Here is a 27,977-nt window from a genome sequence, read left to right on the forward strand (position 1 = left end):
TTTTTTTTTCAAATAGTACCTTTTACAAAGCAAAAGCTCAGTAAATAAGTATTAAAGGAAAGAATGCCATTCATGATATTATTTTCATGTTAGGTTATTGTTTACATTTCCCTAGAAATAGGGAAACTTGGATATTAAGAAATAGGAAAACTTGGATGGTTAAGAACCATCAGCAGAGGTTTAAATCGCAGATTAGTATCTTACTTAATCTGATTTGGCACCAGGTAGGATTTACAAAAAGGCATGAAATCTTAAATAAACAAAAAACTGTCTATCAGAATTATAAAATAATTCACTTTTATGATGGCATCATCTCATGCGAATTTGCCACTCATAATATTAATTAATTAATAAAAATATAATATTTTGGGCGCCTGGGTGGCTCAGTGGGTTAAAGCCTCTGCCTTCGGCTCAGGTCATTATCCCAGGGTCCTGGGATCGAGCCCCGCATCGGACTCTCTGCTCCTCTGGGAGCCTGCTTCCTCCTCTCGCTCTGCCTGCCTCTCTGCCTGCCTCTCTGCCTGGTTGTGATTTCTCTCTGTCAGATAAATAAAATTAAAAAAAAAAAAAATATATATATATATATATATATATAATATTTTTTAAAGTGTCACTGTTTAAATGCATAAATCTCAGTTGTATAATTATATTTAAGTTATATAAATTTCAGTGAATTGTTACCACAGAAGGGATATCTGAAGGATTAGGCTTTTGGTGGCATTCAAGTAATCCATATATTATCAGTAAGACCTTTGGGAAAGGGGCTAGAAGACTGGTAATGGAAAGAGAAGCTGCCTTGTTTCATTTTGTTTTTTGATTGGTAGAGTCATTGGTAGACATCATATTTAAGAATGTATTGGAACAAAGAGTGATTCACGTATGGACTATTTATTATGTCTCTGTGTTTAAGGAAATGGTAGTTACAATTTCAATCAGTTATACATAAATGTCTTGCATTCAAGACAATAAAATATGCTTGAGTATATGTGAATTCCACTGAGTAGATTTGCTGGCTTAAAAATTCAGGTTAAATTCCAGAGATGCTTAACCCGGGATCCCTGGTCCAGCAGGTCTCAGGTCTGGTAGCTCTGTGGCCTTCCTTTCCACTAAATGTCCAGGTAGATGTAATGACCAGAAGGAATTCCTGAACTGGGTGGAAGGTTCAGCTGATCTCCAGCCACCATTTCTAACTTTAGTTGACCTGTCACTGGTTGAGGCCTGGAAGGAAAGGTCCGAAAATGTCCACACCCTCTCCGTGGGAGTTACCCTTGGACTTGGTTTTCCATGGCATAAAGGTTACCTTCCAGTGATTCCTGTTACAGGGAGACTGTTATGCTTTATAAAGTGTTTTGAATTCCTCAGACCAAATGTGCTATATACATGTTACAGTTAATCTGGATTTCCTAATGTCTTTGTTGATTCAGTTCTCAAAAACAATTAGAGTGTTTATTGTTCAGTAAACATTTCCTCCTGGAGCTTACTAGTACTTATAAAGAGAGTGATTAACAATGTAGGAACAATAGAAAAAGGAACAAAGGCTTTGCTACTGTACTCAACAGTGACTAGAAGCTCACTCTGTCCATTTTTTCTGGATAAACCATTGGATTAGGAATTGTCCAGTATAATAATAAACTGAAGTGATATTTAATCCCCATTTCTGTTTGTGGCTCATTGCCAGTGTTTAGTCACAGTGAGGATACAGAAAAACATGTGTTGGATAGGGGGAAATTATTTAGTGGATGGCAGACTCAGTATTGAATAAGCCCGTGTAGAACTGTGACCTTGTATTTTAGCACACTGAATAATAGTCTAACATTGTGGTTATTAAAATCCTAGACATAGTTCTTGTCTCCCTGAAAGTTTGTAAAACAAATTAAAGTATAGCTTATGCCAGTATGAGTTCATTCACATAGTATATGACTCAAAGCAGCTATTATTCTTTGATGAGATGTCCTATTTTTTAATAAAGCATAAGACAGTCCAGCTATGGTTTGTCTTCACCCCAGGTACGGTTTCTGGCTTTCCATGTTAAGTAGATTTTCCTGGATAGTACTTTGAACTGTTGGGAAGAAAATAAAGTCTCTACCACAGAAAACACTATTTTCATTTTACTGACATTTGGAAAAGAATAGGATGATTCTAATTCTTTCTTTTTAACAAAACTCACCATTTCAGGGGACGTGGGTGGTTCATGTGGTTAAGCGTCTGCTTTTGGCTCAGGTCATGATCTCAGGGTCCTGGGATTGAGCTCCATGTCCCCACTGCACGGGGAGCCTGCTTCTTCCTCTTCCTCAGTCCCTGCCCCTGCTTGTACTCTCTGTCTCTCAAATAAATAAATGAAATCTTAAGAAAAAAAAAGACCAAAAATCTCTCACCATTTCTTTTCTTTGTTCCCGTCTCTCAGGACAACAGCTTATTAGGTTTCACAAAATTAAGTTGGCAAGAAGTCTGAGGGATTAACATGTTACCATGTTAACTAGGGCCTCTATTCCTTGATGCGTTCTCCAAGAATGATGACAGACACTTTTGGAGTTCTGCTGTATTTGACAAAAAGCAAAGTGCGGTATCAAGTAGCTTCCAAATGATATATTTTTTAAATATAATGTTTAGTCAGGGGCATCTGGGTGGTTTGTCAGTTGAATGTCTGGCTCTTGATTTTGGCTCAGGTTGTGATCTCAGGGTTCTGGGATCGAGGCCTGTGTTGGGCTCTGTGCTCAGCGGGGAGTCTGCTTGAGATTCTCTCTTGGTCTCCTGCTCCCCCACACTGTGCTCTCTCTCTAAAATAAATCTTTTAAAAATATATACTGTTTAGTCTCTTGGCTAATGGAGTAGCAGCAAAAAGTCTTTTAAAAGCTAATATAAATTAGGTAAGACTAAGAAGAATAGTTTGAGGGCCTAATTAATTTCTTTTCTTTTTTTTTTCTTTTTCTCTTTCTCTCTTTCTCTCTCTCCCTTCCTCCTTCTCTTTCTCTCCATCCTCCCCTTCTCTGTTAAGCTCTTGGATTATGAATTCTTTACCACAGGCATAAGTTGTTCACTCTTTCTTTATCTCATTCCATTTTTGGCTATTAACTGCTTTCCAGAATGCCTTTTTTACATAAATAAAGGGTTTGAATCACATCTTTGTTGCTCAAGTCTTTCTTGTTTTCTCCTATTACATTTATTTTCCTTTAAAATTCTCAACTGTGAAGGAACGTTAGGGTGGAAGAATTAACTTATGAGATATGTGAGATAATATAAAACTGAACTCAAATTGCCAAGTAGATAATTTGGTAGCCAAGAGTTATTTAATTTGTATGTAAATTTTTTTTTATTTTCCACATATACTGAAACCATAAGGTGACTTTAAATTTGGAAACTAAACTGGCACCCAAGAAACAGGGAACAATAAAAGATGGTATATAATTCTGAAATAAACCGAGTGACAAACGTTAAATCATATGGGGGTGGGGATGCAGGTGCAGGGGTGTGCCAGCGTCGCTGGGGGCTCCAGCAGTTACGACAGATATCCAGCTAACGTTAAGAATGAGTAGGATTTGGGAGAAGAAATGTAGAAGGGACAAGCAGTAGTGTGTCTGGTACAGTGCAGAGGTTGGTCTACTTAGAGTTATAAATTGCTGATGAAAGTAGATGAGGGGATGTCTGGGTGGCTCAGTCGGTTAAGCGTCTGCCTTCATCTCAGATCATGATCCCAGGGTCCTGGGATCGAGCCCCATGAGGGCCGGGGCACAGAGGGGGTGGTCCTTGCTCAGCAGGGAGCCTGCTTCTCCCTCTGCCTCTGCTACTGCTCCATGTGTTTGTGCTCTCTCTGTCAAATAAATAAAAGTCTTTAAAGAAAAAAAAAAGTAGATGAAATGGGTGACTACTGTGGAACTAGATTAAAAAATGGTCTTGAAAACTAGGCAGGTTTGGACTTGATAGTCAGCTCTTGATTTTTTGGAGAAGATAAGGTTCAGTGTCAGAGATATTTGAAGAAGTCCCTGGAGTAAGGTGAGATCCTGCTCAGGCCCAGGCCTGTCCCTTGCCTTTGTTGCTTAGGTCCCAGGGGCCCAGTGTGCTCTCTTTCCCTTGTCATTTTTGTCACCATGCTTTCTGGTTTCCTCCTGTGGTTTGTCTCTCCACTGCCGGCCCTGAAACAGGCACTCGGGTTCTTTCCATATGTAGCTTCGGATGCACATCACAGTCTGCTCTAAGCAGAATCCGTTGTGTCTTCTCCGCTTCAACAACATCCTCAGCACTCTGCATCAATACTCTCTCTGCATCTTACTTGAGTCTGTCTCTTTCTTGACACTTGCCTCCTTTTCTGCAACCCCTTGCCCCCACCAGTCCTCTCTCTGCTGGTTTCCCTTCTGTGTGACCTCAGGTGTGACCCTCCCCTGGGCTCAGTCCTGGGACCCCTTCTCTGTAGCTGCATTCTCTCCCTAGGTAGTATCATCTAGTTCCATCACCTGAAGTCCCGTCTGAACATTGACCACGCTTACAGATTTTTTACCAGCTTTGTTCTTGCCCATGAGCAGCAAGTTAATATATTACTGGGTTTCTAGATTTGGTTGTTTTATAGATATTTCAAAGCAAATGTGCCTAAAATGCAACTCCTGCTTCTGCCCAAACCTGTTTCTCTTTTGGTCTTTCCCTCACAGTAGATGGCACTGCCTTTCACCCAACTATGGCAGCCAAAATCCAAGCATTGACCTTCATTCTTTCTTCTCTCCCTTCCTCCACCATTGCCTCCCCAGCCTGAGCCTCTGTCATGTCTCGCTGGATGGCCACAATACCCTCCTCGGTGCTTGTCTTCCCTGCACACAGTGTTTGCACAGCAGCCATGGTGGCCTTTTAAAAACCTAAACCGGCTCATGTCACATCACTGCCCAACCAGAGGTAGTGATCTGCTTGAGCACGAGGGGAAGCTGGCAGTGCTGGACTTGCTGAGAGGCAGAGGGAGGTTGTCTATGGATCACCTTCCTGGTCCTTTCAGCCTTCCACTTGGATGTGAGGAACTCAGCCTCTGAGATGTGCCTTCACCACACATTGAAGGTCTAAGTAGTGTGGCAGGCTCTGAGGGGAGGTATTAATTTTGATGAGAGGAATCAGGGATTTGTAGAGAAGCAACATTTCACTAGACGTTGAGGGATAAGTAGGTTTTTGTGGCCCTGCGCACAGGAAGATGGTGGAAAGCTTCAGGGCGGATGCCCTTTTCAGAAAGTACCACGCAGTTTTGGGACAGGAGCCCAAAATATAGGTGGGAGAGGATAGCAGTGGATACTGGGACTTGAAAAAGTGGGTTAGGCCTCTTCCGAAGGGCTTTAGAAGCTAAGTTAAGTTTAGAGTTTGGGCAGTGGGAAGCTATTCTTGGAATATTGTACCAAACGGATTTTTTAGTGTTCAGTTGTAACTCATTAGAATACATTCTCCTTTCTCTCACCTACCTGAGAGCAGTGTGGAAAGTTGTTAGGGTGATATCTCCTCACTTTAAATCTGATTCTCGGGAGGGAAGCCCCCAGGTCAGAGGGCCTGAACCACATGGTAGGATAGAATGTCCCCTCTCTTCCCCAGTGCGTGTCTCATACTCCAGCTAAGATGGCGGTCAGTACTTTTGATCGTTGGGAATAAGGTGGATGTTCTGATTATAAAAGTAGGTGACTCCCATGTGTCTTTTCTTTGAGAAGAGATGGAAGGCATGTAAATGTTTCCTATTTTAAGTGATCTTTTAAATTCTCCTATAGGATTAATCACAATGAAAGATTGGAGTTCCTAGGTGATGCTGTTGTTGAATTTCTGACCAGGTAAGGTTTTTCTGCTGTCCCCCAATAATTACATCTTATAGGTAACATACTTACTATATTACCTTCTTCGTAATTAGCTAAATAAGGCATTGAAACACCATGTATTTTGTCCCTCTGTAGAGCTTGAAAGCCACATGTCTGTGGCTCTTGCCCTGATAACTTGTACTCACTGACGCTGTAATGCACAAGATTACAAGATGAAAGGCCAGTGTCTTTGTCCTGTCAAGTTTATATTCAAGTTGCCACAGCCACAAGAGATCAGCTTGTCTTGGTCTAAATGCTTCAGAGCTTATATTCAATTTGTAGAGAAAGGGATGATATTTTAAAATGTCATTTCATTTTCTAGGATTTGTCTTTGATCCATTTCTCACTCTTTCCAATCTCAAGAGAAGTAAAACTTACAAGTAATATTAATGGCAAGATTTTGGTTTGTGTATGTTGCGTGTGTGTATGTATGCATTTATATGTGTTTTCTCCCCAGAAGTGTTCTTGTGTCCTTAGTTTGGTGGTAGGGGTAGGAAAGTGCATTTTGTGTTTTCATTCCCACATCATTTCTGTTTTAAAGGGAGACCACACTTTCTTCTCTGGGAGCTGTCTTGAGCTATTTGTATTCTCTCTGGGTCATTTCTTTTCCCAAGAAGGACATAATGAGGCAGAGGGGCGGCTCTCCACGCCTGTCCTCACTGGACACAGTAGGACAGGAGAAGCTTAGCTGCCCTGATCAACAGTAGAGCTTAAAGACTGGTCTGAGATGTAGGAGAGGCTGTTGCTGTCATGGTCCGAACTAGCTTTCCATGAAGTCTTCCTCCAAATACCTGCACTTTCCTCAGGGCACGAGCAACCGGGTGTGCCACTCTCAGTTCTGTTCCTGTCCCCGTCACCTCTGTCAAGGGCACACCACCACTGGTGCCCTGCCCAGGCTTCTCTGCAGAGGCCACGCATAATGCAGCCCGAGCAAAGATACTTGTTTCCAGGCCCGATTTCTGAGTGTCCCATAGCATAGGTTTGCTCTCAGCATTATGTGACCGGCCCTTCAGGTCTTTGTCGCCAGATTTGTCACAGTCTTTAAACAGAAGTGAGTGTGAAAATATGAGTGAATGGTGCTGTTTGGGCTTTGGCACATTCAGATACTGTGCTTACTAGTTAACTTTCAAAGACTTCTAATCAAACCCTTCAGTTTAGTTCAGCTGGTATCTACTGTGCACATATTGTGTGCCAGGCCTATTTTGATGGCTTGGAGCTACAGACAAAATCTTGTGATGCATGTTTGTTTATATGCCATTTTTTTTTTTTTCCTGCAGTGTCCATTTATACTACTTGTTTCCTAGTCTGGAAGAAGGAGGATTAGCAACTTATCGAACTGCCATTGTTCAGAATCAACACCTTGCCATGTTAGCAAAGGTATGTCAAACATCTGACGCATTTATAGTAAAAAGTCTAACAATTTTCTTCTTCAGTCCATGCATAATTTTGCATTTAAAAAAGTAACTCTTTAAGGTGTATTAAGAGTTTAATATTTTATAGACCGGGAAGGATTTTTTTGTTTTGGTTTTAAAGATTCAACCTTATTAGTTCTGTTACCTTTGTGGGTTTACCAGCAGCTAATGAACACCATGGTGAAGTAACTTGATAACAGAAGAGGAAAAATTTGACAGATGTGTGTGAACAGAGTTAAACATTTGGGGAAAAGAACAAGAACAGAGCAAAAGAAATGAAATAGTATTTTTCCTTTGTGTAATATTTCTGTATTATATTTGTCTTTAATTTACATTAACAAGCAGCATTATAACTTTGAATAGAATATGCCTGCCCATTCATACCCACAAGGGGTACTTTATAGATCTTTGAGAATCCCCAAACATCACAAATCCCAGTAATTAAGACTTAGGATTTAGGCTGTCCAGTTAGCCACATTGACTTTATTGTTTGACTAAGAGAACCTTTTCTCAATTTAGGTTCATGGTAGACATTTTACTTATTTAAATGATCTCATTTGATATTCCTATTTGTATGTGGTGTTTTAGTATAGTAAGTTGTAGAGTGAGTTATGGCAAACAGAACACAGGTGCTTGGATTGGCCATCAGGGTTTCAGTCCACGCCCCTTTTACAAACAGGGGGCCATAGACCAATTGTCTCTCCTGCAAGTCTCTGCCTTCTCATCTGCACCATGGAGTGGCGTTAGCACTTGCCACACAGGGTGGTTGTGAGAATCAAGTGAGATTATTGCTCGAGTTTTAATAATTCAGTTTATAAAGTACTTGGCACACTCCCTGTTTGTAGTAATCACACAAACAGGTAAATAAATTAGTAGGAGTTGGTTGTTTTTATTGCTGCTGCTACTGTTCTCATTATAAATTATTACACTTTATAGATCTGTGGGTTTATTCCGTAGTAGAGGAAACGCTCTTAAATCCCCCAATACCAGTGATTCACTGGAAAAGCTTTTTTGCGTTTTCTTTGATTTTTTCCTTTAAGCGTTTTTTTCCTTCATTTTGATATAAATGTTGGAATTTGATAGACTAGATAAAATCTAGTTCTTAATTTGATCTTGCTAAGGCATTAAGTATTTTCAAAATGGTTAATTTTAGACTCTGGTTTTTATGTTAGCATGAGTACATTATTTTACGTAACATCATTGTCATCATAGTGATGGCATTTGCGAATGTAAATAATGACACGTTAATGAAAAACCGTAGGCAACAGGTATGCTTCTTGGTTTTAGCAGCTTTACCATGAATGAAATTCCACAACTCTACCCAAAGTTGATTGCAAAGTAGTGTGCAGTTGATTTAATTGTCAAAATGTTTGCTGATAGAGCACATAAATGTTCATTGGAAATACATGTGAATAAGTAGTTGTCAACCCACTCCCAATTTTTTTTTTCATTTTAAAATATAATGCAATTTTTCAAGCAATTGCGGGAAGGTTGTTTACAAAGCATGGAATATTGCCATAACAGGAAAACAGAAGCTGCTATGTGACGCATTAGGTGATGTACAAAGCCATGAGTTATTTTGGCCAGCTTCTCCCTTGAGCTGTCTGTATGATCTTCCTCCATATCCTGACATTCCTATGGCATTCAACACCCATCTGCTTCAGTAGAAGGCAGTTGTAGGCTTTGCCCTCGGTCTAGCCTATGGCTCTTAACCACTTGGGGGGGTGGGAGGGGCACTTGACAGGGGATTGTTGAGAATCTTTGAGAACCTAATGAAAGCTCCAGCTCTCCAGACAAATGAACACTTCAATATATGTACCAGTTGAACGTCTCTCTCCTTTTTAAAAGTTCACTAATGCCTACATGAAAATGTAAAGATGTAGAGCAAGGATTATGAAAAGCTGGAAGATTCATAACATTCCAGAATAGTTGTTTGTAATATAAAATATGGCTTGCAGTCTATTCTCAAACAGGGCTCCAGAGATTAACAAACAATTGGATTTTCCCAGAGTAGTTGTGAAACAGCTGAAATTTACATATTCTAGCATAAGCTCTTGCACTTAGGGATCAATTTTTTAAAAGAGGTGTTTTCTGCTGTTGCATTTGTGGTAGTCAAAACTCATTTGAATATATTCTGTACTCATGAATTCCTAGCAATACAGAATACTGATAGCGCTTATGTCTCGTGTTTATTGTCTGTATCTTTTCCCAGTATAAATGGATATGGATATTTTTAGCATGCATACTGGGACATAAAAAATCCGAGTATCGTATCTGAGGACTGATGAGACTCATATTGTCCTAGGGTGTTCATTGACTTGTGACTTGTTCCATATTACGTAGCATGTTACAGCTTAGTAAGAATTTATTGAATTGACTTATAGGGTAATGGAAACAGATTTATTGCATGCTTATGCAGTGTTTGTATTTTTCTCCTTTTATGGAAAGAATTATGATTTCCATTTATTCAGTCTCAGGAGTTTTATTTAAAAAAATCATTCATACTGTGTCTAGTTCTCAAAGGACATGATTTGTATTATTATAATACCATAAGATAAGAAATAAACAGGTACTGAACTCAGAGTAAAGAGAAAATATGGTTAAGACAGAAAAAGGAATCCAGAGGTAAAGTTACTATACACAGATATATTCTAAGTCCTACACAGTTTCAAGATCTTGGCCACAAATTTGGTTCTAAACTTTTCTGATACCAAATAAAAAAAGGAAGCATAATTCATTACAAACAATATTCCTGGAGTCTGTAAGATAAATCCAACCCCATTGCTCAGAAGATCTCACTGAGCCTTCAGAAAGGTAAGTATAGAGACCTCACAAAGGTGACACAAGTACAAAGATAAAGAGCCACAAAAATCCTTACCAAATTAAAAAAAAGATTTAGAGATATAAGGCATTTTGAAGTCTTCTGAGGGTCCCCATTTATTCTACCACATAGAAATCTGTTCTGTATAGCACAAACATCAATACCATATAACTTGAGCATCAAACTTCGGGTTGTGTTTGTATCTCTCTAGACATGTTGGGTGAACTCAGAGGCCCATGATCTTATAGCATAGTCTTTTTCCAGCTCAGACTAGTGCTTGGTCTGAATTTGGAATTGGACTCAGATCTGATCATTTCGGAACCACCAAAGTTGAAACATCAGAGTTCATAGAAGCCTGCTTGGGGAAAGGTTGAGGAGGGTTAAACCTGAGCCATTGACTCCCAGTGAATGGCAGGCTAAACTCTCTTAATATACTGACACAAGGCCAATTAATTTGTAACCATTACTCCTAACCCCCAGGAGATGTTGAATTGTTCTAGTTATGACTTTGCCAAATTCTTTCTTACTTGTCATTTTGAATTTTGTAGAAACTTGAACTGGATCGATTTATGCTTTATGCTCATGGACCTGACCTTTGTAGAGAATCAGACCTTCGGCATGCAATGGCTAATTGTTTTGAAGCGTTAATAGGTAATTTCTCTTTTTATAATCTAGTTTCATACATATTTGAAATGTTTGGAGAACATATAAAATTGAGTGTGGATGGGGCGCCTGGGTGGCTCAGTGAGTTAAAGCCTCTGCCTTTGGCTCAGGTCATGATCCCAGGGTGCTGGGATCGAGCCCCACATCGGGCTCTCTGCTCAGCGGGGAGCCCGCTTCCCTTCCTCTCCCTCGCCTGCCTCTCTGCCTACTTGTGATCTCTGTCTGTCAAATAAATAAATTTAAAAATCTTAAAAAAAAAAATTCAGTGTGGAGACCTGGGACAAAATTACTTGTTTTCAAAGCAAGTGAGGTCCCTAGTATAACACCAGCTTCATTGTATTGTGGTTAGTGTAGCTCTTCCAGAGCGAGCATTCTTTCTTTTCTTGCATTCCTAATGCCTGAATTGATGTCTGATGTCATGTACATGTGTATTTAGTATGTGCTGAATTGAACTGAAGTGAGTTAATATGTAGGTGGATTACTTTCCAGATCTGATTCAGGATCACATGCATAAATAAACAGTAAATAGTTTGCTGATGAGGCCCTAATATGTTTTGTTTTGTTTTTTTCACATTTTAAACCATTTACAATATTTTTTCATTTAAGCATCTTGAAAACTTGCATCTTTTAAATCCTAGGGCTTGAATCTGTGTGACTATAACTTATTCACTCAAAGCAAGACTGAGGCAGGCCCTTTACTTCCTCGGTTTCTTTCTTACTGTAACTGGAATATAGTCAGCTGTTGGTACAGGCAAGTTCTGAAGACTTAATTAGCTGGTGATTGCAAGTATGCTTTACAATGAAATGTTACAGTAGATTGACAATGCCTTGATTTTTTTTTTTTAAGTAAATGATTGAGTACATTTTATTTTTCAAAGGCCTTTGTACTTCCTTATCCATTTTCCTTCTTCCTTTGAAAATGAATATAAAAGCATCCCATTATAGTTTTGTGCTGATGATGGTAACAGGAGAATGTTTAATAATTATTATCCACAGTCTTTTCGCAGCTATGTCTATTTTGCACAAATATGTCTATTTTCGGAGAATTTGTCACATGGAATTACTGTGCTCTGTACACATAATAATTTTGACAGGTAGTGTTATGGTTGGCTCCTGAGCCAGGCAGACGTGATTCAATTCCTTCTTGCTTTATTTATCAGCACTGTGTCTTTACCAAGTTACTGAATCTCTTTGAGCCTCAGTTTCCCCATCAGTAACATGGAGGTAGTGTCACTACCTCACAGAACTGTTGTGACGATCTTAATATCCAGGCCTGGCAGCATCTAATTCAGAGTTCCATTTCCTCAAACCCTCCCCAGATCACCTACTATGAACCGAAATCCTATAAATCTTCTGTAATACTCTCCTACTGAGGTGCCTATGAAGGTAAAGGTAAGGATGTGAAAATGCTCTGCACTGTGCCTAGGGCATGTCTGGCCTCCAAACCATGATTACTACTATCATCATCATCAGTACTATTAGCATTATTATTTTTTTAAGATTTTATTTATTTGACAGCGATCACAGGTAGGCAGAGAGGCAGGCAGAGGAAGAGGGGGAAGCAGGCACCCCGCTGAGCAGAGAGCCCCATGCGGGGCTTGATCCCAGGACCCTGAGGTCATGACCTGAGCCAAAGGCAGAGGCCTAACCCACTGAGCCACCCAGGCGCCCATCATTATTTTTATTATAACTACAACTACTGATAAATAATAAATGTATTTATTCATCAAAAACCCTGGTGAAGTGTCTTAATATTTTACATTGAAAAATTCCTTTCTGAAGACAGATATAAAAATATGATTTCAAAACTATATGACAGCCTTACTCTGGAGTTGATACCCAATTAAAATGTCATTTGATTTGATACCCAATTTAAATGTTAAATAGTTATTTCAAATTAAAGGAAAAGGTTGTCCTGATTCTTATTTGTAGAAGGCTTCATTGATCTGAACTCAGATTTTATCAGATTTTTTTTTACAGTGTGAAGCATAAACTATAAATAGAAAGCAAAATAAAATAAAACCTAACATGCTCATAAAGCCAGGGTTTGTGCATAGTTCCCTGAGTAAGTTCATACCCACACCCCTCATGATAGCCCATATTAGTCCTCTTTTTACTTAAAATATTGGGTTTAGATTTTATTAAATTGATTTTCATTTTTCAGTCCAATTTATAATACAAATCCTGGCTAAAAACAGTTGCTTCTAGACTTGTCAATTTTTTTTCTGTAAGTGGGTTTTGGCTTGCCTTTTTGCTTTTTATAAAGATATGTAATTTTCTCTGAATATTAATGCAGCCTTCCTTTTGACATTCCCATCCTTTTATCTAGGAGCTGTTTACTTGGAGGGAAGCCTGGAAGAAGCCAAACAGTTATTTGGACGCTTACTCTTTAATGATCCGGTATTTATCTTGAATTATTTGATTTTTCTCAGTTATATATTATTACAGACGATTTTTTTATCAGTTAGTGATTATGTTTAAAGAGAGTGTAGGAGAAACAAAGTCCCCAAATCTGCTGTAGATGGTAGAGTTCAAGTACATCAGAATAGCTTACTTGGCTCTGTTGCAAATGGGAAAGTGCTGTGGCCACTTATATGAGGGGCTTGTCTTCTACCTGAAACCCTGTCTCTCCTCATGGCCACTTACAAATTCAATATGAATACTTTGTTTTATTTTGAAGTATCTTGAAGTTAATTTTGATTTTATGTTTTATAATCATTGGGTACCTACCCCATGCAGGCTTACTTGAAGCTGTCGCCTTTTGGCTTTTCTCTTTATGATTTGTCTTTATGTAGACTAGATAAATGTATATTTATTTTAGAAAGTCAGTTCATAGGGAGTTTCTTATGGGCTATGAATAAAAAGTATGGAAGTACTTTTTTTTTCTTAAGCAAATTATAGTTTAAGGACAAATGATAGATTCTAAAATAGTTTCTGTTGTTACTAAAGTATTAAGCTATTAATATTGCTATAGCTACCTTTTTAATCCTGCATGTAATAGAGCATACTAGATGCTTTTTGGACCAAAACAAGTCAATTTAACATTTAAGGGGAGAGGCAACTCTGTATTCCAAATTGAAATGTCATTATAATTGAGTGAAATAGCCCTCATGGAGCAATAAAGAACACAGGAAGCCAGTGTTTGAAGCCTTTCTGAAACCTTTAGCTTAAGTGGCTGTCAGATGTTATTACTGTATTACTTAGGATAGTTTAAAAAAAAGAATCAATAGTTTTGAAAAATGTGACCTGGATGATGTCTGAGGATTTGATTTTTTTAATATTTGTTTTTATAGGGATATGTGATGACTTTATGTGTGTGAATTCTCTCTGGCGGGAACGTTATCTACAGATGTTCCCTGTCCCCCATTTTGTCCTACACATATAAATGAGTGTGCATCTTGATTTATATCTGTAGCAGATGGCGTGTATTTTAAGTCTTTTTCTCAAATCTTAAAATATCTTTGTTCTGGCCTTTATCTTTTGTTGGCAATTTCAGCAACCTCTTTACTTTTTTCCTTCCTTCAGTCTTGCCTCGAACTGGTCCCCCTTCCCCCCAAGCACTCCCACCCTCTTCTCCCATCTTACCTGCCTTCCCCACCCCCCCATCCATTTTGTGTTCTTTTCCTAAATCATACGCAGTTATACCCTGTGGTTCCTAATTGCACCAGTTTTTGTTTAGATTCTTTCCTCTCTTTAAACTGCTTTTCTCCCACTTGTCTGCTTAGCAAGCTTATCTTATAGTTCCAGTAGCAAGTGCAATGCTGGCGAGTGCAGTGTTTAATAAATATTTGTTAAAGGAATGGAATGAATAAGTGAGTAAATGAAAAAGCAGAGTCTGAACACAATCTTACAAATGGAACGGCTGAGATTCAGAATTCATTTTACTGTATCTCTTACGAAACTGTACAGTGCTTAGTAATATATGGTCTTTCCGTTTCAGTGTTTTCAAGTGCACACACTAGGACACTCTAATGCATTTGACATCTCCACATTGGTTTGCATCTATTTGGTGTGGCGTGCCAGAGACACTGGTGAATCGTTGAACTTTTTTTTTTTTTGAGTAATGGTAGCGTGAACGTCTAATCAGCCACAGGCAGCCAGACACTAACCTGTAGGCCTGCAAAGTTTGATTAATTGAACCCACGTAGTGAGGAAGGTCCAAGTCCTTTCTGAGGCCTGGGCTGGTGCTGGCAGAGCCTAAGGAGGGGCCGGGAAAGCGGGGTCGGTTCCTGGTTGTTTGCCTTTTCTGAGGCTGGATTAGAAGAAGCCAGGGATTAATTTGGGATTGGGAGCTGTCAGGAGCTAAGGGCAGGTTAGCATAGTGTCCCCAGTAATCTTTATTTAGAGAATAAGACATAGCAAAGCAGGTCAGAGGGCAACACTGGCAGGAAAGCAGGAGTCCCTCCAAGAGGAGATCTGTTCTGACATTTTACAGCTGCTGTAAGACCTTGAGGGAAACAGTTTCCTGCTAACCTTGCAGCGGGCTTTATCTGTGTCATCCCTCAACCCCGTTCACAGCAGGGCTGTTTTTCCCCCTTCCCAGCCTGGTCTGCTGTTCATTCACTCTTCTAGCGCAGACCATTTTTCCTGGTTTCCGGTTTTCATCTCTGTGTGACCATCGTTTCCCAGTATCTTCAGACCCATTGTTGCAATTTGATCATGCCAATGGGCCTCTTAGAAAGACAGGGAGAGATTACTATGTAATCTTTTATATTCTTCCACTCCCTCCCCAACCCCTTTTGGTCTTTATGTATCTGTCCCAGTATCTCCAACCCTGGCCTTTTCTCTGGAACTCCAGAAATTGGAATACCTGTCTTCAGATGGCTCCTGGGCAGCTTCACACAGGTGTTCCACAGACACCTCATTTGAACATTTTTAGCATTTCAGCTCATCACCTTAACACCAAAACATATTCACCTCCCCTACTTTTATGATCTAAACCCAAACCTTAGGATCTTCTTTTGTCCTGAAGCCTTTTTCTCCCCATCTCCATTCAGGTGCAAACTCCTGTCAGTTCTGTCCTTAGTATCTCTTGAATTGGTTCACTGTTGGCCATCCTCTTGCTTTAGTGTCTGCCTTCCTCATCTCTCACATGAAATACTGAACTGGTTGTGATTCCCCACGACTCCAGTTTCTCATTCATACTACATTTAAGGTTGTCTTCTTTTTAGTATATGGATTTTTGGAAAGATTTTGTTTATTTATTTGACAGAGAGAAACAGCTAGAGAGGGAACACAAGCAGGGGGGAATGGGAGAGGCAGAAGCAGGCTTCCCACCAAGTAGGGAGCCCGATGTGGGACTCGATCCCAGGACCCTGGGATCATGTCCTGAGCTGAAGGCAGATGCTTAACAACTGAGCCACCCAGGCACCCCTAGTGAATGGATTTGATTATGGTCTTTGGTTTCTTTACTGTCTGCCAGAGTCTGTATTATACAACAGAACATTTAGGAGTTTTCATAATCTGACCACCTATCTATTTTTTCGTCTACCATCTTCTCACTCCCCCTTTATGCCATTCTAGGAATTCCCCTTTTTAATTAAAAAAATGTTTAAGACTTGATTTTTTTAGAGCAGTTTTAGGTTAACAACCATATTCAGAGTAAAAATTTCTCCTGTACCTTCTGCCCGCACACATTCACAGCCTCTCCCATCTTAGAACATCATCCATCAGAGTGGTACATTTATTACAATTGATGAGCCTATATCATCACTCAAGGTCCACAGTTTACCTTGTATATTCTATGGATTTGGATAAATGTATGATACCATGTATCTGTTATTCTCTCACATAGAGTATTTTCACTGCCCTGAAATCCTCTGTGTTCTGCCTGTTAGGAGTTAACTTTTTATGCCTGTGTTCTTAGAGACATACTATTTGTGCATTTATGGTGCTCTGCTTTTGATTCCTTCCCCCTGCTGATTTGCCAGATTCCTCGTGTTCTTCAGGGTACATCTGAAGAGCTACCTCTTCTTTGAAGCTTCATCTAACACCCCCAAGCAGAGTTTTCCTTGCATTTAGTATATATTGCTATTATAGAACCTCTCTCATTTGATTAAATTATACTTACCTTCATTTTCCCCACTTTGCTCCTTTGAGGACGGGGATGGTATCTCATTTGTCTTAGTAATCTAGTATATAATATGTATTCAACAAGAGTGTGTTGCTAAACAGCAAGTGTTGGCAAGGATGAGGAGAAAAAGGAACCCTCATGCACTGTTGGTAGAAATGCAGACTTGCACAGCTACTGTGAAAACCAGTGTGGGGGGGCCTCAAAAAGTTAAAAATAGATCTACCCTGTGATCCAGTAATCACACAACTGAGTATTCACCCCCAAAATACAAAAACACTAATTCTAAAGGACCCATGCATCCCTATGTCTATTGCAGCATTCTTTACAGTAGCTAAACCATGGAAGCAGCACAGTTTTCCATTAACAGATGAATGGATAAAGAACATGTGCATGCGCGCGCGCGCACACACACACACACACACACACACACACACACACAGGAATATTATTCAGCCATTTAAAAGAATGAAATCTTGTCATTTACAACAACGTAGATGGAACCAGAGAGACAAGGCTAAACAAAATATGTCAGTCTGAGAAAAACAAATAGCATATAATCTCTCACTCATACATGGAATTTAAGAAACAAATGAGCAAAGAAAAATAAAAAGACAAACGAAGACACAGACTCTTTTTGTTTTGTTTTGTTTTGTTTTGTTTTATTTATTTTCAGCGTAACAGTGTTCATTGTTTTTGCACCACACCCAGTGCTCCATGCAGTACGTGCCCTCCCTATTACCCACCACCTGGTTCCTCAACCTCCCACCCCCCGCCCCTTCAAAACCCTCTGGTTGTTTTTCAGAGTCCATAGTCTCTCATGGTTCATCTCCCCCTCCAGTTTCCCTCAACTCCCTCTCCTCTCCATCTCCCCATGTCCTCCATGTTATTTGTTATGCTCCACAAATAAGTGAGACCATATGATACTTGACTCTCTCTGCTTGACTTATTTCACTCAGCATAATCTCTTCCAGTCCAGTCCATGTTGCTACAAAAGTTGGGTATTCATCCTTTCTGATGGAGGCATAATACTCCATCATGTATATGTACCACATCTTCCTTATCCATTCATCCGTTGAAGGGCATCTTGGTTCTTTCCACAGTTTGGTGACCGTGGCCATTGCTGCTATAAACATTGGGGTACAGATGGCCCTTCTTTTCACTACATCTGTATCTTTGGGGTAAATACCCAGCAGTGCAATTGCAGGGTCATAGGGAAGCTCTATTTTTAATTTCTTGAGGAATCTCCACACTGTTCTCCAAAGTGGCTGCACTAACTTGCATTCCCACCAACAGTGTAAGAGGGTTCCCCTTTCTCCACATCCTCTCCAACACATGTTGTTTCTTGTCTTGCTAATTTTGGCCATTCTCACTGGTGTCAGGTGGTATCTCAATGTAGTTTTAATTTGAATATCCCTGATGGCTAGTGATGATGAACATTTTTTCATGAAGACACAGACTCTTAACTATTGAGAAGAAACTGAGGGTTACCAGAGGGGAACTGGTGGGTGAAGGGATCAGTCAAATAGATAATGGGGATTAAAGAGTTATACTTATCATGATGAAAGAAATAAAATAAGGAAAAAAAGAGTTGCATTAATAAATGTCAACAGTCACTGAACATTTTCCAGAACACACTGAAGGTGGAGGTTTTGCCTTGAGCTAGTAGATGCTAGAGCTGGGATTCCAATCTGGATTTTTTACAGGATATTTTCTCTGGCACCGAGGTATGGCAGAACCTGATCTCTGAGTAGGGTAGATGAAGAGAAATGGAGGCAATTGAAATAATCTAGTTGGGAGGGGTTAAATGGCTACATATGTAAGACGTCTAAGGAGAAATCACAGTGTCACTGAGTGAAAAACATAGGAGAAGGGAGAAAGAGGAATCAAGTTGCTGAGAATTTTGAATTTTGGAGACTGGAGTCGGTTGGAAGCAATGGCTGTTTATTGTTAACTGTTGATATGACCAACAGTAGTAGTAGCGTCTTCTGTGTGCCAGCACTGGGCTCACTGCTTCGAGGAGGAAAAAAGCACGAGAGAACATGAGAAAGTTGCAAGAAGGGAGTAACATAAAGCATAATTCATGCTACAGCGAATTCTAGGGAAAGGTCATTGAATTGGTTAAGAGAAGCTCTCTAAAGTGCCTTAAAAGAACAGTTTGATATTTAAGCTTTCTTTTTTAATATTGCCCCCCCCCCCCAAAAGAACCCCTCTAAGTGGGATGCAAGTTGTCCAAAAATATTCGGTATTTTATTTCATTTTGTCATCATGAGTGTCATGGTGATAATAAATATTCCCCTAACTTCTTGCCCCCCAATTTTTAAAAAATATGTTTCCCTCTTTTTAAAAATCTTTTGTTATTTGTTTGAAAAACCTAACATCAAGGCCAGAAAGTAGATTCATTCAGAGAGGCTCCCTAGAGTCTAAAACTGAAGGAAAAATGCTTTAATCCTGAGGAAGCTCTAATTATAACTGCCTCTAGATTTAGCTCAGTGGATAAAATAAGGTACTGGGCTTCTCCATAAAATTCACTCATTTCCTTGTCTCAAGGAAACATTTGTAGTGACCTGTGGTAAAAGTGTGGTCTTATAGATCTGAGAGTTTAGGAGGTAGATTTGGGTGTTCTCCACCCCATCTTAAAGCAGCTCAAATGCTAATGAATGAGTGCCTAAAATAAAAGACATCTGAGATGAGTTTTAATTACAAAAGGCAGAGCCGATGCACATTTCTGGGGAATGGTAAACTAAAAAATATGATTAAAACAGCAACTTAATCCCGTGTATTAGGTTAAGCAAATGTGTAACTGAGTTTTAAAAGGTATCCTTGACTTCTGGGGGTGGAGGTGGCCCAGCTTAATTGGCTAATTAGAGTCACTAAGGCAGTTTGAGTGTTGAATTCACTTAAAAAAAATTAGTTTGTTAGCACTATTGAATTTGCAATAAGTGGAGTCAGCATCTGAAATAGTTCACTATTTCAAATAATGGCATTTTATTTAGTACTCCAAAGTGTGTTAAATGGCTCCCTGGAGCATTAAAGGCATCACTTTATTTTCCAGGACCTGCGCGAAGTCTGGCTCAATTATCCTCTCCACCCACTCCAAGTAAGTGTGACCTTCCTGTCTGCAGTGAGCTTTATAGCTCTAGGTAGTCACGTTGCTTTAGTTTGCTTGTTTTTCCCTCCTTCTTTTATCAACCTATGATGCCCTTCTGTGGCATTATGACTTTAAGCTGGGGTGTCGGGCAGAACTGGAAAACTTTGGAACAAATAGTAAAATGAACCCATGTATTGCATTTGTGCTTTGGGGTGGGGTGGGGGAAGCACTGGGGGTCATCTTCCCTCACAAGGCAGGAGGAGCCGCTTGTATGGTTGTGGTGTGGTGCCCTTTCTCCCCCAAAAAAGTGATATTCAAAGCTTAATAGATTGATTCTACTGTAGCTCCCTGACTGCTGTTACAGAGAAAATAATGTGGAAGTGAGTGTGCACTTAGTAAAAAGAACAAATACTAAATTAACATTGCTAAATTGTAACCTAATTTAGATCTTGGAAACTGAAGGCTTTGACTCAGATTGCTTAAAACATACTGTAAATTAAAATTTTAGTACAATGTGATGACTTGTTACTCAAGATTTTGGTATTTAAAAGATCTATATGTGGTGAAACCCTTTTTCCTAGTTGGTTTAAAAATTCTTTATATTCTTTTATTTCTATTTTACTTGGAGACATATATGTATACATGTGTATACATATATATATTCTCATATACATATTTTTATGTGTGCATGTGTGTGTATGTACATTGTACATATACGAGAACCTCTAGTGGCTGAACGCTACTGAGAGGCTTTATAGTAATAAATGGCATTAATTCGAAGAACTTTAGAAACATTAGTATGAAATTGTCCAAAGTTGTCGAAAATGTTCACTTTAATTACTGTTTTCATATTTGCTGTATGCTCTCACTTCTGCATTGAGTTGTTCAAGGCTTATTGTTATGTGGAACCCCTGCCTAGTGGTACAGTAATCTCCAATATAACCGAATCTGGCTTTAATCACGTTCATTTGCCAAAATAAGCTGGTCCCCAGAAGACACACAAAGGTCATATTCCTCTAAAGAAGTGGTTTGCGAAGGGCAGTCTCCATACTGACAGCATCTGCCTCTCCTGGGAACTTGCCTGATAGGCACATTCGTAGTCCTTACTCCAGACATACTAAATCAGAAACTCTGGGGGGTAGGGCCCGGCAATTTGGATGAATGGGCCCTACAAGGGTTCTGATGAATGTGAGAGTTTGAGAACCACTGCATACTAGATATACATATTCTCTCCACCAGCAGTTCTTCACTTTGCCTCTTCCTTGGAGAGTTAGTATAATACTTGGGATTTTGAACTATCTGTGTACAGTACTTGGCCTTGAAATTTGATGGAAGATTGGAAAATATTATTTGAGCCTTCTTTAAATATTAGGCTTGTTTGCCATTCTAAGGGATGAGAAAGAGGCTTCCGTGTTTTATTGGCATTTCAGAAATTTCTGCTGTGGGAGAAGGAATTTTACAAAACACTATCCTAGAATTGGTAATTACTCTTGTAACCAAAAAGTGCACATGATTTTTACTTATTTTTCTTTTCCTGCAGCTACAAGAGCCAAATACTGATCGGCAACTTATTGAGACTTCTCCAGTTCTACAGAAACTTACTGAGTTTGAAGAAGCAATTGGAGTAATTTTTACGCATGTTCGACTTCTGGCAAGAGCGTTCACGTTGAGAACTGTGGGATTTAACCATCTGACCCTGTAAGTTAGATTTAACGGTGTAATCCCACTGTGACCATTTAGACAGGCACTCCCAAACCTTTACTGTGTGCCTTTCAAGGGAATTGGGATGTCAAACAGATTTCCAGGAAAGTCACATCATGAGATGGATGAGTAGCCAGACACTGGTGTGGATCAGGGGATAGGTTCTAATCCAGTATTTCTGGTTTCATTGTCCTGCATCTTATTTCTTCATAAAGTATAAGAGAAGCATGAAGAAAGTTAAAAATTTTATCTGCAAAGGGACAGATATTAAGTATTTTAGGCTTTACAGGCCATGTGGTCTCTGTTGCAGTGATTCGACTCTGTTCTAGTAGCATGAAAGCAGCCACAGAGAAAATGTAAATGAATGAGCCTGGCTCTGTCCCAAATAAACTTGCAAAAACAGATCGTGGGCTGAAGTTGGCCCTCTGTCCTAGCTCAAGATAAATGATTTGGAGATGAGCTAATATAATAATTAGGAAAATTAAAAAAAAATTAGGAAAATAACCAAAATGTTATTTCTTTGGCCTGTTTTTGTTTTTTTTTTTTTTTAAAGATTTTATTTATTTGACAGAGAGAGAGAGAGATCACAGGTAAGCAGAAAGGGGGAAGCAGGCTCCGTGCTGAGCAGAGAGCCCAATGCGGGGCTCGATCTCAGAACCCTGGGATCATGACCTGAGCTGAAGGCCAGCCACCCAGGAGCCCCTGCCTGTTGTTTTTTGTTTAGTTCTTGACTTCTCTCCCACAAATCAAATATTCACAGCTCTCTTTGGAATATAAAGATTTAAGATTCTTGTCATAGATTTTTTTTTTTAATAGTGTCCTTAAACTAGATTCCAACTTTGAAAGAGAGAATGTGTATTTCAATAAAGAAGTGAAGATTTAACAAAAGAAAATTCCTGGACCATTTTGCTTTGTTTTGTCTGAATGGTGGTTATCTGTACGGGATTGTTATCTATATTTTTCAACTAATACTCCTTAACTTCTGACCAGGCACTTTTACCAGTCTTCATTTATTAGTTATTTAATCCTTAGATGGTAGTCCCTGCACTGTTTGAAACTCAATCTGTATTAACTCAGGTCTCTTCTCAATTGAGGGACCTTAGAGACTTGTATTTAGTTTTGTGCTTTAAGGCAAGGTGAACACATTGCCTTTTAAAACTGTGCCTTTTTAAAAATTCCGTTTCTTTTTTTTTTTTTTTTTTTTTTTTTTTTTTTAAAGATTTTATTTATTTATTTGACAGAGAGATCACAAGTAGGCAGAGAGGCAGGCAGAGAGAGAGGAGGAAGCAGGCTCCGCGCGGAGCAGAGAGCCCGATGTGGGGCTCGATCCCAGGACCCTGAGATCATGACCCGAGCCGAAGGCAGCGGCTTAATCCACTGAGCCACCCAGGCGCCCCTCCGTTTCTTTTTTAAATATACAAATGCTTATTGATCTCTTTCCATTGATGTTGTTTTTTCCAGAGGCCACAATCAGAGGATGGAGTTCCTAGGTGACTCCATAATGCAACTGGTAGCCACCGAGTACTTATTTATTCATTTCCCAGACCATCATGAAGGGCACTTAACTGTGAGTCTGTGTTAAGTCATTCTTTCCAGTAAGATTACTGTGTAATAGAGTGAAGATGAGAGCAGCCAAATATATATTTATGTAATTAATTACTTAGTTCTTGACTTCAGTATACATACGGTTTTATTCATTTCATTATGCAAATTGTATACAAAGCAGTATAGAGGAAGAACTTGTTTTATACTCCTTCATTTAATGATTCCCTACTCTGTGCAAGACGTTGAATTGATCTAGTCTTCATGGGAAGAACAAATATTAGTTGACACCTATCCATAAGGAGTTTAAAAACTATTAGCAGAATTGGAAAAATATAAGTACATAGCTACAAATTCTCTCTCTCTCTGTGTGTATATATGCACACACACTGTGTGTGTTATGTGTACGTGAAAGTATAAGTAAGTAATTGTAACTAGATACAGGAGAGAACCACGTGAAATATTACGAAGAGGCATAGGTAAACTGAGGCACTTGTGCTGTTTAGGAAAAGATAAGATTTCTTTTAGCTGTGGATTTCCAGGAAGGCTTCGTGATATGATGATGTTTGAGCCTTTAAAGGTGAGTAGGATTTAGCCACTAGGAATTAATGGGAAGAAATTTCTATGCAAAGACATGCCACACATTGGGCCTGCTGAAACAAAGGCACAACATGAAAAACCAGAAGATAGAGACAGTAGGGAGTTGGTTTGGCTAGATCCAGGGCAGAGTTGAAAGGGACTTAGAAAGACAAGGTTTGATTTATGAACAAAGTGAAACAGTCCCCATTTCTCTCACTTTTGTTTCATTTTATAAAACTGCACTGAGCTTTTCTATTTGTTGCATACTGTTTGTACTCTGAAACTGATCAATAATACAGCCAGAATGGTGAACAAAGTGTATCTGGAAGCCAGTCGTGATGATCTCTCAAGGCACAAGAATCACCTTTGAGAAGACCCTCTAGAGCTGGGCATTGAGAAAGCAAATACTTTCCTGGGCCAAGAAAAATAGTAGTGTGCTCTAAGATATTTTGTTAGTATAGCCTTCCTTTTTTATTATTCTTGAAGCAAATAATAAGTCTTTCATACTTTGCATCTCTGTGATTTTTATGCATGTTTTACTTTGAATAGAATTGAGTCTTATCTCTGCAACTGTGAACCCTGGAAATAGTTTGCATGGGACACAAATATTGGAATTAAGGAGAATATGATGATTTGATATGTTGAGATGTAATTTTTCAGTGAAATTTCTAAGGCTAACAAAATATGATTCTTTTATTCACTCACTCAATGAGTATTATATTTTACCATGCCTCATGTTATTATATGGGAAATCAGTAATACGATTTTTTAAAATTTAATTTAAAATGAACAGTTGATTACCATTTAAAGTTGACTACTTTTGGATGGCCAGGGAAGTATTTCCTCTTGAATTAATACCAAAATCTTAAGAACACAGGAATATTAACCAAAAAGAAACGAGTATCCAGTATCTTCCTGTGTATTAGGGAATTGATAAATATTGATAAATGCTTGTTAAGTATCTTCCATTAGGGAATAGACTTCGTTGCTGTCAGAGTATCTGGTTGGTCTGAGAAGTGGTCAAACCAAGCCATGTGTCTGGAAACAGTGATTCATTTTTTGGCCACATAGAGACCACTGTTGAAAATGTGTGACTAAATACACACATTTACCCTTGTATTCCTGCAAAACTAATTGTGAACTCTAGGATTTTTGCAGAGGTGGAATGTTACAGATCAATAAGTTTACTGCTTCCCATCTTGGGCTAGATTGAGGGAAAACCAGGACTATGTTAAAGACTCTAGTTTTGTGTTCTTTCTAAAACTGCTTCAGAGCCATAGCTTTAGTTTTATCCAAAATGTGTTGATCAGCTTTGTTGTCTTAAAATTAGAGAATTTTTGAATAGCTTATTAGGAAGATGGTAAATGACAAAATTATGATATGATGGTTTTATTAACTATATTCACAGAAAGCTTTGGTAGAAATCAATAGGACTGACAGGTCTGCTGGTAAAACAAAGATGATCTGTCATCCACTGAATACACACTTTAAAGGTTATTAACTTTCGTCAGCCCTGGCATGGTTGCTCCCTCCCTCCTTGAAACACTGTCCTTCATTGGCCTCTGTCAGTTTCTTTCACCTCTGTCCCTTCTGTCATGCTGCACTCCTGGTCTTTCTCTCACCTCTTCAGCCACTCTTTCTTGGCTTCCTTTTCAGGCTCGTTGTATTCTGTACAGCTGATGGATATTCTGGCATCTGAAAGGCTCCCTCCTAGCCCCTTGTCTCTTTTCACGAGAGCCCCTGCTAGGCGGTCTTTTCCATGTACACACTATCAGCTTCATTCTAGAGACGATGATGTCCAAACGGATCTCTTCAGTCCCATTTCTTCCTGCGCTCTAGTAGGTAGCTGCCCTCTTGGCGTCTCCACACGTCCATGACTGAACCTAGAGTCTTCTGGCACCGGCTTCTCTTCCGGTGTTCCCTGAGTAATTGAGTGGCGGCAGCAGCCATCCTGCAAGTCAGAAATACAGGAGTTATCTTTGATTCCTCTCTCCACCCATGGCCCTGTATTCTAGACCATTCACAAGTTCTGACATTGTTCCTTCTTGAGTAAACACCTCATCTTCATCACCCAAATCCTCTCAACCAGACTGGGTCACCTGGACCACCCTAATGGCTTTGTTGCTGGCAAAACGTTACAGGCATATGCTTGACAAAGAACCTCCGTCAGAAGGGGTGGCGTTTATTAAATTGCACAGGATGGGATCTTAAGGTTGTGTTTGTGCTAAGCACTAGGCAATGCGGCGTGTTAGATAACCCCGAGAAGTATGCTACCGTGTGCAAAGCTGGCCTTTGCAGTTCTGTACTCTCCCACGGTGGACATTGTCTCGGGCAGAGACCCTCCCATTGGCCTAGGTTGTAGGCCTGTTGGCCAGATCGTAGCTTCCTAACTGGTCTTCCTCTCTTCACTACCCCCTGATCCAACGATGCATTTTCGCTCGGCGGCCGGTGGTGTCTTTTCACAGCAGAGCTCCTGTGACCCTACTCGCCGTTCATTTTCAGTCCACTTGGTTTTTTCCTCTCATCTCCCCAATCCGTAAGTGTTGAACACTCCCCGTTCTCAGACATTTTCTCTTTTCTCTTGACCTCCTTTCTGGGAGTGATCTCACAGCTTTGAGTACCTCTACACACCACTTCATCATGGAGGTCTTCTGCCTGTACTTCTCGCTCTGACTCCAGACTTGTGTCTGTGTATCTCCAGATACACTTGAATACCCAGATAGAAGCTATACTGCAATCCCTAGTTGGATTTCTGTTAGACATCTCTGACATAATATGGCCAAAACAAAACAGATATCCACCTTAAAACCTGCTTTTCTCTCGGTGTTCTCCATATCAGCAAGGATCATTTCATTCATTCTCAGGGTTGCTCAGGCTGAAAACCTCAAAGTCATCCTTAACTCTCCTCTTTTCTTAATGTTACACCATTAGCCACTAGCATATCCTATTGATCATGTCCGGAACATAGCACATCATCTAGAGGGACTGTTTTTAAAGGGATGTCAGATTACAGCCCTCCTTTGTGACAAACCTTCTAAAGATTTCGTGTCTCAGCGGTAACAGTGTAGTTGCCTACGAGACTCTCCCTGACACTGTCTGTCTTTATCTCCTAGACTCTTCACATTGGATCCTGTGCCATTCCTGTAGGACACTAAGCAAGCCTTTGCCTCCGGGCCTTTGCACATGCTATGGCCAAATTCTTCATCTCCCTCAGGTCTTGGTTCAAATGCTGTCTTATCAGTGAGGCATTTAACTTACCCTACTTATATTGTGATGTCTTCCCCTTGTCCCCAGATCCCCTCTCCCAGCTGGGGACCTCATTTCCATTTTCTCCTTAGCACATACTATGTATTTTACTTGTTTACAGTTAGTCTTCTCTCATTAGAGTATAAATTCCTTGAGGGCAAGAGTTTTTGTCTGTTTTCTTCATTCCTGATTCCCTGGGTCCTTGGCATTCCTAGCATATCAGTGCACCAGAAATATGCTAAATAAATTGATTGTCCTATCCCAGTCCAGTCCTCTTTGTTTATTCCTTGGATAGGGACTACAGAACAAGGAAGTTCTGGCCTGGTCTGGCCTGTGCACCTGCCCGCCTCATGCCATGTATTCATCTTTTCATTGTGCATCTCTATAGTGCCCTGTTTCATGTTCCTCCAAGCCCCCTCCGGCCATCAGGCTCTGCATGTGCTGTTCTTGTTTCTGGAGAACATTCTGCTTCCAACCCTTACTCTCATCGGCCTGGTCTTTCCTGCTCTTCCATTCGACATCAGTTCTGGCTTGACTTCTGGATACAAGGAGAACCTTTCCAGATGCCCACCCACATACCCCCCACCCAGTCAGAAATCCGTGTTGTTTTCTTTCCTGGCACTCACTTATTTTGGTTTGCCTAATGCACTAACCTAGAAGTTCTGTGAGAGCATGTATTTATTTATTTACCACTTTGTGCCCAGCCATATGGTAGGCTTTCAATACATATTTGATAAATAAAAGAGTTTTACAGGCAGCTAAGTTGTATGGAAAAGGAAGTAGAAGTGGCATTGGGGGGAAGTGCCATGTTGTTTTATGTATAAAGAAGAAGGTTGCAAACTTATTTATTAATGTCTAAGATTAAAATTAATTGAAAATTTATGGAGGATTACTTCCTGCAGCTGCATTTGTGTGAGGGGGTGGCAAATTATTCATTATTATAATTAAAGAGCACACAACTACATTAATTCACACTGGGAGGCATTATTTAGCTCTGAGCCCTTCCTTTGTGCACTTGTCTTACAGAGAATAGGACAGTTGAACA

General features: G+C 39.7%; 1 protein-coding gene across 8 annotated transcripts in view; it reads left to right on the plus strand.

Moving 5' to 3' along the window:
* DROSHA (drosha ribonuclease III) overlaps positions 1–27,977 on the plus strand; it is a 120,988-nt gene that overhangs the window by 78,446 nt on the left and 14,565 nt on the right. For all 8 annotated transcript variants that reach the window (XM_045999362.1, XM_045999361.1, XM_045999364.1 and 5 more), the window contains 7 exons: positions 5,724–5,783; positions 7,085–7,184; positions 10,589–10,691; positions 13,033–13,103; positions 19,829–19,873; positions 21,405–21,562; positions 23,027–23,132. In XM_045999362.1, the coding sequence (XP_045855318.1) occupies positions 5,724–5,783; positions 7,085–7,184; positions 10,589–10,691; positions 13,033–13,103; positions 19,829–19,873; positions 21,405–21,562; positions 23,027–23,132 (643 nt within the window). The remainder of the gene's footprint in view (positions 1–5,723; positions 5,784–7,084; positions 7,185–10,588; positions 10,692–13,032; positions 13,104–19,828; positions 19,874–21,404; positions 21,563–23,026; positions 23,133–27,977) is intronic.

The sequence above is a fragment of the Meles meles genome, chromosome 3 (assembly GCF_922984935.1).
Source record: "Meles meles chromosome 3, mMelMel3.1 paternal haplotype, whole genome shotgun sequence".
In the NCBI taxonomy this organism is placed as follows: domain Eukaryota; kingdom Metazoa; phylum Chordata; class Mammalia; order Carnivora; family Mustelidae; genus Meles; species Meles meles.